The sequence below is a fragment of the Leptinotarsa decemlineata genome, unplaced genomic scaffold, assembly GCF_025532065.1.
Source record: "Leptinotarsa decemlineata unplaced genomic scaffold, Ldec_3_MD MMD2_tig00026307_RagTag_RagTag, whole genome shotgun sequence".
Classification (NCBI taxonomy): Eukaryota; Metazoa; Arthropoda; class Insecta; order Coleoptera; family Chrysomelidae; genus Leptinotarsa; species Leptinotarsa decemlineata.
In genome coordinates this window covers 7,160,306-7,170,648 of record NW_027412681.1, presented here as the reverse complement: position 1 = coordinate 7,170,648, position 10,343 = coordinate 7,160,306, and the positions used below count along the sequence as shown (strand labels likewise).

The following is a 10,343-nucleotide window of genomic DNA, read 5'->3' as shown; positions in this document are numbered from 1 at the left end:
ACATAGAGAAAGAACAAACGTGGCGGCATACCAAAAAAGGCACTAAGTCACATATTTGGTATTAATAAGTAGATCTTGAAGTGTGGCACATCAAAAAAAAAGGGGGGACAGGAATGTTGACTTCATTGACAAAGATGGTATGCCAAAGGGTCCTAAGTCACATCTTCGTTAATAATAGTCGGATCGCTGTGAGGACGTCAAATTTAATGAGAAAGAAAAAACTTGAGTTGGAAGAATGCCAAAATGCCGCTATTGGTATAATATATTGAGATTGTATCATGGCGCGGGACAGAGAATTTTGAAACATATCTCAGAAGTTACAGACAGATGTCACTTGTCAAATTAGTTAGTGCCAACTTTGAATAATGTTGGAAAAAAAATTATGATTAGTTTTTTAACTTTCGGCATATTTTTACGTTTCATGCAGAAATAAGCACTCCAGTATGGAGAAAAATCATCATATAGTGAAAAAAATGATATATTCAGATTCCTTATTCCAAAGAGGTTCCGATACATCAAAGTTAGCTTAGTACCGATTTAAACTTCCGTTCCTCCAATTTCGTCTTGATGTCAAGAAACATATTTCCGTAATAAGAGGTGTAGCAAGTGATATTCTGTTCAAACAATTTCATCTGTAGGTCAACAAAACTAGTATATCGAGTGCCATAAGTATCATTGCATAATTCAATCCAAGATTTAGTTTAAATGATTCTTATCAATTAGTGAGTTATATTAAAAACTCAATTCTTCCTAATAACGCAAAATTAATATCGTTTGATGTCCAAAATTTATTTCCCAGTATTCCGCCAATTGAAACAATCGGACTGGTTGAGCGTCGCTTAGACAGAAATCACGTGAATCCACTAATAAACAGGAAATTTTAGATTTACTTATTATTTGTCTATCTCAAAATTATTTCCAGTTTGACGAAAAATTTCATTCATGCAGTGAAGGACTAATAATGTTCTTTACTGGCTGAAATTTTCATGGATAACATAGAGTATTAAAACTAACAGTTTCTTGTACTGGTATAGATACTTAAATGATATCTTAGTCTATTTTACTGGTACAGGTAGGCAATTTTTTTGAATATATCAATTCCATCCACCCGTCAATGAAATTCACCAATGAAAAGGAGGTAAATAATTCAGTAAATTACCTTGACTTAACCATTACGAACAATAAAAATAAACATGAATTTGTAATTTTCCACAAACCATCTTACACGGACATTATTATACATAATTTCTTCACACACCCTTACCAGCATAAAGTTGCTGAATTCAATAGTATGCTTCATAGACTATTGAATATTCCATTGTCTGAGAATAATTTTCAGAGAGAACTGAGTTTGATCATACAAATCGCGGTCAACAACGGTTATAAGGTAGATATTATAGACTCCATTCTTTCCAAAAAACTACAAATGCTAGCCATGGGCCAGGTCTATCCAAATTCAAGATGCGATAACGTCAGTTATAAGACATTGTCATATTTGGGTGAACCAACAAATGACATTACCCTTTTTTTGAAGAAAGAATGTGTAAACATAGCTTACAGAACGAATAATAGTTCAAGTATATTTATTAAAAACAATAAAGACAAAACTTCGATGTCGGATAGATCAGGACTATATAAGCTGACTTGTGGCTCTCGCCCAAAACTGTATATTGGCCAAATAAGGAGAACTTATTCCCAAAGTATTAAAGAGCATATAAGTAGTTTTGTAAATAGAAAGACCAATTCCACATTTGCAAACCACCTTTTAGCAGAAGGATTTGAGTTCAATCATGAATACGACATATTACATTTAGAAGAGAAAAGTTTGAAATTCTAATATTCTAGAATGAGAATAGATTCAAGAATTTGGGTAATTTACTGAATGATCAATTAAAATTGAATAACTATCCCTCACTAAACAATTTTTCAAATGTGGAAACTGGGATATAAGCTCAGGTAATTTAATTAGTTACAAACTCAGGTAAAACTATGGAACTTGAAATGTAGGTACTTCAAATTGTAAAATCAAGTATATTAAGCATTGAATATGTAGAATATAGTTAGAAGACACACCCGAAGAAGTCATTATGTGGCAAAACACGTGTTGGATTTTTGTAAAACTGTTTAGTGAAAATCTCACAATAAAATGTTTTTTGAATACGTTATTATAGCATAAGAAAAATCGCAAAATTAATGAAAATAATTGGGAAAATTTGTAGCAACACCTACAAATTTTCCCATGGACCATTATAAACCAAATTCAATAGTAGCAACCATATAATATATGGTATGAAGGCTATGGTTTGCAAAAAGATGCTTTCAGGAACAGCAGAAATCTAAAAAAATCATCATTTCCAGAACTGTAATTCTTTTCAGCACTTGTTTCACCAACCAAGTTGGCATCATCAGAAAATGAATTATACGCTAAATAACAAACTTGTGATTATGAAAAAAATGGTAAAATTTGTTTCTGTGTATATTTGGTTACGAAAAATACCAAGAACAAAATGTATGAAATAGTGGTGTTTTTTCCCAACACCAAATTTTTATTTTGTTAACACCTTCCTCTTGAAGATGATCACTTGGTGATCGAAACACGTGTCGAGGTGTTGGAAAAAATAGCGATTTGGTGTTGGGAAAAAACTCTAGTAATATTCAATAATTCTTTGCTCAATATCAAGTCCATTTTTCATGTTATGCATTTATGTATATCACAGTTTTTTTTACAATGTATTTATGGGTGTTCCATCTTAAATGTTGAACTAGTTTAACACCCAAATACCTACTTTCCTTTTCAAAAGCATTTAGTATCATCGTTCAATTGAGTTGCTAGAGTGTCTATTTATTGCTGCAAGTTGGTGAATACTGAGTTTTATTAAATTTCAAAAAAAGTTACTCGTAATCAAACCAGTATCTAATCAATTCTATAGTCTTCTCTACTAATTCATCGACTTTGGATTTTGATTGATCAGAATAAAAAATAACGGGATTTATAATTTGCGAAACTTATTCGACCAGTAGACCCAACTCCACATTCAATTGTTTTTCTGAGCTTTTGACATTTTTCCTTTTCACAATCGGAGAATATTCCATTAACATCCCTCGAGGTACTCCATATTCGATTGTTTTCTCTGAGCTTTTTGCACCGTTTATTCTTACAATCGGTTTTCTATTAGTGAGATCAGATTTCAGTAATTTCTGTGCATTGCCTCTAAATCTGATGTTTTTGAGGGGAGATGGTTAATAGTAACAGATGCATTTGATAAGTCAATAAAGATTTCCAGTGATGGTTTGTTCTTATCTAGTTTTTGTAAATGCTATTAGTTAACTGTAATTATGCGTTTTCTGTAGATTTTCCTTCTTGGAAGATGATTTGAGAAGCAGATAATTTTTAGAAGTACAAAAAATGCATTTCAACTTGTTTTGACCAATTTTTCCAATAATTTAATTAGGTTTGATATTAGAGATAGTAACTTATTATTAGGTATTGAACCTCAACACAGATTCTTTCTTACCTAACAAAGCAAGTTGTCATCTAAGAAATAGGATTGAATTGGCTGATACTTGATGAATGTCCATTGTAACGTATTCAAAAAAAACACGTCTCACGGCGTTTTTTAATCTCAATATACAGTAGAATCCGGATATGAGGACCTCCAAGGGACCGGATATACTATGTCGTACTAACGGGACGACGCACAAAACGGATTAATTTTGTGGTAGTAGTGTACATTAGTTGATTAGTCTTTCATTTAGCTGTTCGGGTTGCTGATCGGTGAATAAAACATTTTATAGGAATCACATATGCTTTATTTTAATAGTTCTTAAATATCCTAATGTGCTTACATTATGTACTGTAATACAAAGAGATAAAATACACACGCAGTGCATGAAAAAACTGTGTTACTGACATAGACTCGGCAGCAACACAACAGACAATGTTGTGTCTCACTTTAAAACGGTTTATCCAACTCATGGAACACGTGAAATTTTGAATGTCTAACCGTCTAGCAAAAAGTTTGCTTTCTCTTGTAGCAGAGGTCCATTAAGGGGCATTTCTGGTCGCGCTGAAGCTTGAACCACTGTAACAATGCCTTATCCAACTGCTCATGAGTAGAAATCCTTACACGTTTGCATTTCAAAACATTGGCATTGAACAGCGACTCAATCTTATCTTTATTCTTTTAAATTGTGGATTTTGTAGAATGGGATACGCCAAACTCCTTTGCGAGGGCTGCATTTGATTCACCGGCTTCTAATTGGTGTAATATTGCACTTTTTTCTTCAATTGCAAAACATTTTCGCTTCACAGAATTCATTTTGTGGAACCTCTGGCGTAAAATCAATTTATTAATATCTGTTAGTAGTACCTATCAATAGAGGTATCTAAGAAGAGGGAGTGCGCCGAGGTATTGATGCGCAGATTGTGTAAACAAAACATTGCGCGTCGTTTTAACCGCATGTATTATCATGAAAAACGGTCGCTATAAGCGGTTGGTCGCTTAAACCGGAGTCGCACTAAACGGTATATTTTCCAATAACTAAATATGAAACTAAACTTGAGTAAACATTATAGTCGCGGTAAAAGGATAGTCGTTATAAGCGGAGTCGTTATATATTAATTCTACTGTATTATTATAACCAATAGCGACCTTTCGGCATGCCGCCAACTTTTTTTTTTTCAATAAATTTGGCGTCCCCTTTAATGTTAGTATTCCACTTGAAAGTTTACAAAACCGCGACACGCGTTTCCCTATACAATAGCATCTTCAGGCATCGCGATGCAGATTGTGCTATTTTATAGCAAACCACTTATGGCGGTTTTGTAAGCTTTCAAGTGAAAATTAAGGTGTTTTTTTTTTTTTAATACGTCAAGTTATTATCCTCATGATAGTTTGTTATATTACAACTTTGTCAAATAATTTGGGTAGTGAGGACAATAGTGAAATCTGAAGTCGCTAACCTCAGTTTTGTACACCTATTTTATAAACAGGTATAAGTAAGGCTTGTTAAGAAGCCACAGGAAATAGCCTTGATACAGTAACTGTTTCACAAGAAAAGTGAAAAGCTGAACTATGAGGTGTTTGACATTTTTAATGATAGGTGTAGATGCGTCTATATCAATGTACTGAAATTCCATAATAGTAGGCATTCAATTCTCAGAAATATTGCAATAAAACAAAAAAAAACATTGTTGCCAGATTGTGATTCTATATATTTTATCAGATGACAAAATATATAAAATCACAACCCGACAACAATATTTTTGTTTTAATGCAATAATTTCTCTGATAATTTAGTGCCTACTGTTATGGAATTTTAGTATAGATTATGTTTTTTATCATATTCAGAACCTCAACAGTTTCAACATCTTCAGTTGGGTGTGACTGAAAAAGATCATGATTAAAAATGGTTTTTAAAATGAAAGTCATATTCATAAATGAAAATATTTATTATAACTGGTAGTTATTGTACATTATTTAAGTGGGGTCAATGTATGTAATTTACAGAAAAACGATTTCGTAAGTTTCCAATAAAACTCGGAAAGGTAAATCAGTCGAAAACGTTCAGACAGAGACATCTATTGTCATTCAAGTTCTACACCTAGAATAATGTATCATTTAATGAAGCCATTACATCACCTAAGCTCTTGAAACGGCGATCTTACTCCAAGAGAAAAAATCAAATTAAGATTCTAAATAATAAATACAAAATTATCACAAAATAAAATTTCAGTTTATCACAACATTAAGTAATACTAAATTTACTTGTATACATACTTTCCTCATACTATATACAAATAACTAAACATCTGATCCTACCTTATTTTGCATTGATAATGACTAAAATGAGTTAATATTATTGTATCGCAAAGTGCGTCAAAAATTCGCATTAGACCCGCGTGCGGGAAGCAGTTCCCGTACCTCATTCCTAACTGAGCCGATCTCAATATGAGATTTCGATCATTACGAAGTAACATACAAAATCACATCATACTACATCACAAATTTAACGAACAAAAACGGAATTTAAAAAACAATTTTATGAAAATTGTATCGTCAACTAGTCTTGAATCTCTTCAACATACATTTGCAAAAAATCAACATTTGCACAATATGGTAACGAACAACTCCGATTAGACGGATAGTTGATTGAACTCGCTCGGGAGGTACAGTTTTTGGGCTTGATTGAATTCTGAACGACAGACAGGACACCTGTCAACTTTTGCAGCACACTTGGAGCAAGCTACGACATGGGCGCAGGGAAGAAATACCACGTCAATCTGGTTGTCCATGCAAATTTTGCAAGTCATCGCTTCTATGAGTCTGTGGAGCTTTTCCTCGGAGTCCTGAAACAAAAGATATTCATGTTATTGCACATAAATATTTTTTTGGTAACTATTGATAAAATTTTTAGTTATGTGACAGTTTCTTGTTGAGTATATAGGCAAATGATCCAAAACTCACACCTTCGAACCAATCACGATTGACCAGATACATTTCTGGCTACCTTTCAAGCCAATTACACATGAGCAAAGTTTCTACCCCACAATCGTGTTTCAATCAATGAATGAATGTCTGAATGAAGGAATGAAGAAAACAATTGAGTCCACAAATATGTTTAGATCATGCATATAAGATACTTTCAAATAGAAACTGAAATAAGTATATTTGTCCTTAAGGACTTCCAAGTAGTACTAAAACAAGTATTGCAACTCACCTTACAGTTGACCCCATCACGTCCGCTGTCCGGCTGTTCAATCTTCGGTACCAGTAACCCATTCTCCTGGTAAAGCACCCTCCTGGCGTTATCATACACTTCCCTACAGGTCCTTCTGATATCGAAAACGTACTTCCTTCCCAAAGTGGAATCTTCATTAAAAATGGAAACGATGGTCCCCTTCAGATCTCTGATAAACTGTGTGGTAACTGCGCTTCTCACCGTTTCACAACTATAAAAGGCATGCTTTTCCGTCAAAGCCCTGTACAGACTACTCGCCACGTGACTAGAATCCAGCTTGGTCTCCAGAACGGATTCCTTGTTGTCCATCGAAACATACTCAAGTTTGAACGTCCTTCTGTGCGAAGAAGCGGAGAGGATGTTAGTGAAGGAAATCAACTGTTTGGGGTGGTCCTTCTTGTAGACGGTGATGCCATGTGGGCCCACGCCAACCGTAGTGCCCCCTATCGATTTGGTGCTAAACAGTTCCTCCCCGAAGGTCTCTAGCTCGGATATCTCCTTGAGCAACCAGTATTCGGCTGTAGAGCGTTTCATGCTGGCGAAGTCTTTGTGGTTGCGGATGACCCTCTGGAGAAGATCCATCGGTTTTGGCTCTTCAGTGGCCGGAGAGATGGACGAGGCTTGCACATAGAGGTTGTGCGGGGGGTGCAGAGGCCTGTAGTCTCCGGATTCAGCTTGGGCTATGAGAGCGATGAGTTTGGAAACCCCTTCCCAGTCCTTGGGTAGAAGGCGTTTCTTCAGTAGGTCTACCTTCGAGTGTAGGTAGAACTGGTGTCTGGAAAAAGAAGAAACAAATATAGAAAACAAAGTTCTCAAGCCTCTTTGCCGTAGTATTTTGTCATAAGAAAGATTTTCTCCTAATGTATTGATCTTAATGCAATTATAGAGTTGAAACTTCCAATCACGGATGTCAAAATATAAAAGAAAAGTATTATATTTGTATTTGTAGGAAATTTTCTGGGAGTATAAGAGAGAAATTACAGAATAGAGACAACTGAAGACATAGGGATATATGAGGCAAGGGAAATTCTGTAACGTCTTTGAAGGGAAATTAATTTACACTAATGGTAGAAATACCATACCAGAGATACAAACTCAATACCATTCAATAAAATTGAATTGAAAGAAAAAAGAAATATCTTGGTTTTTATAATACAAAATAGGGATTCGTCAGATTGTAAAAATGACCTCATAATTCTGCACTATTTAAAAAAACCGACTGGATAGGACTACAAGTTTATGACCTATATAAATACTTGTGGAACTATGTTCTTTCATTTCAGTTCATAGCAGTTCTGCATAGTTTCCATCTGATTATTATTGACAAGTCGATTTATCGGGAGACAACTTCTCAATCTAAAAGTTACTTTTTAAATCATGTATCTCTTCCAATAAAGTTATAATGATAGATTGTATCACCGAAATTTTTGTAGTTTTTAGCAAAAGTTTAAGTAAAATTTTACTTCTTGCAGAACTAGTTTTCCTTAAACTACATATTACACACATCACAGATATTAAAATTGTTGACTGTTAGGTTTCAAAACTGTTAACTGACATTTTTATAATAACGAGAAAACTTCAAGGCATATGTAAGCATATCACAAAGAGTTAAACAATTGTTACCTTTTAAAGATCATTTTTAATTTAGTAAGTAATCTGTATAAAATCTATTTATTGGACACTCTTATAATTTTTTTTTTAAATGTCCGTAAAACTATTGCCGTTTCTTCTACTACTGTTAATTCTGTACATTGTATGTAATTCCTAGTGTTGGTAATACGCCTTTGTAAAATTCTCATAAATATGTATAAGCGAATGTTAATCAATTTCAAAAAAGGCGCTCTATCAACAAATATACACCAGTTCAACCAGTTCATTAAAACGATTGACCTTATAAAAGCAGATACCAAAATTATCATCCGTGGGTAAATATTCCTTTGTGACTGGTCTTGAAATGTTTGAATAAAACAAAGACTCAGTTAGTTGCAAGGCGAAATGAAATTCGCAAAAAACTTATTCAATTTGCAATTCAATAGGAAAAATTATTTCTTCAAAAACGCTATTACTCGAGCATTGTCTAGGTCTAGAGACATCCTACTTCATCATAAATATGAGGTATGTTGACGACAGGACAAGTTCATGACCGTGGCAAGGGGCGGGGTTGAACTTATAAACTCGAAAAGAAGTAACCATTATTTCATTGAAATCAATAAAAAATAATATATATTCTTATCGGTTTATACAATGTATTATTTATATATTCTGAAATACAAAGTTGAAAATACACCGATTCCTTGAGACGTTCACTTTAATAAAAAACTAATGGTCCTAAATATAGTAAAAACTTGCAAATTGGTAAAATAAACATTAATTTCGCGATTACAGTATTTGAACAATCAACATTTTGCAGTGAATGTCATTTCAGATGAAGATGTATCGTGAATTGATTTTCAGAAAGCTAAGTATTAGTTCTAGATGGTTCTAATTTCATTAGTGTTCAAGTTAATTAGGCATTCATTTCAAGTGCTGATACTAATTGCATTTGTACTGGTAGAGAATGAATATAATAAATATCTACTGTTTGTGACATGACATGAATGTAAAATAAAATGTACTCCTTATAATAGATGAAATTAAAAACTGAGTAAACGGTTAATTTAATTTGAACTTTAATCACAATAAATTATAACCTCTCATCATTCAAATAATGTAGCATTTGATTTTCAATTACACTTATTATGGGCCAAGGCAAATATGTTATCTACACCTTTGAAGAATTATTGTTCACTAGGCTTGTTATTCTCAAATAATTCCATATGGTATAACCTCCATATGGTATAACCAATCGGTTTTTATGACTTGATATCGCAATTTACTCGCAGAGGGTTTGAGCTGCCTTTGTCATTTTCCAAATTGTTTGTCTCGTGATCTCATATGATCATTCATGTTTCATTCAATAAAAGGCCTTACACAAAACAGTGCTTTTATCGAATCGCCATGTCCTAACAATATCATTTTTATTTTCAATGATAGAGGGGACAAAATAGAAATTGATGAATAACTAAATATTTTTTGAGAAAAAATAAAATTTCACCTTATTTTTTGAACAGAGTGGTATTACAAAACATTGCTTTTTCACTTGAAACTGATACAAATGTTGAAAGAATTCACACGTTTTGGTGACATTCATCATTCCAATATTTCCTAATTCATTAGACTACATGTAAATATATTCTTATATAACTGCAAAACTATATTATATCTAAAATTTATGAGATTAACTTATGGAAAAGCTTCCTTAGACTGAGAACTAAGAGTTCGACCATAAAAAATTTCAATGTTTGCTTACCACCCCATTTTCTACGAGAAAACGTTTAGATAGTTTCGAACTCACCTAGTCGTTTCTTGCAGTAATAAATGTGGGGGCACCCAAAATTTCACTCTGAGAGCCAGTCTCAATGGATTCGTTGGTCCATGGCAGTGGACTTGCCTGTCTATTGGATTCCGCAAATTCAGCCACAATTCCTCCCCCTTATTGTTTTCGTATTTGAGGCCGAAATAGTCAGATTCGTTGGAGATGCCCAAATACTCGCATACCTTAA

General features: G+C 33.6%; 1 protein-coding gene across 1 annotated transcript in view; it reads right to left on the bottom strand.

Annotated features, from left to right (window-relative positions):
• Positions 1-5,433: 5,433 nt before the first annotated feature.
• Positions 5,434-10,343, bottom strand: part of dnr1 (E3 ubiquitin-protein ligase defense repressor 1) — a 29,055-nt gene continuing 24,145 nt past the window's right edge. The window contains exons 2-4 of the mRNA XM_023156802.2: positions 10,136-10,338; positions 6,721-7,516; positions 5,434-6,349 (exon numbers count right to left, since the gene is read on the bottom strand). Of these exons, the coding sequence (XP_023012570.2) occupies positions 6,137-6,349; positions 6,721-7,516; positions 10,136-10,338 (1,212 nt within the window). The 3' untranslated portion in view covers positions 5,434-6,136. The remainder of the gene's footprint in view (positions 6,350-6,720; positions 7,517-10,135; positions 10,339-10,343) is intronic.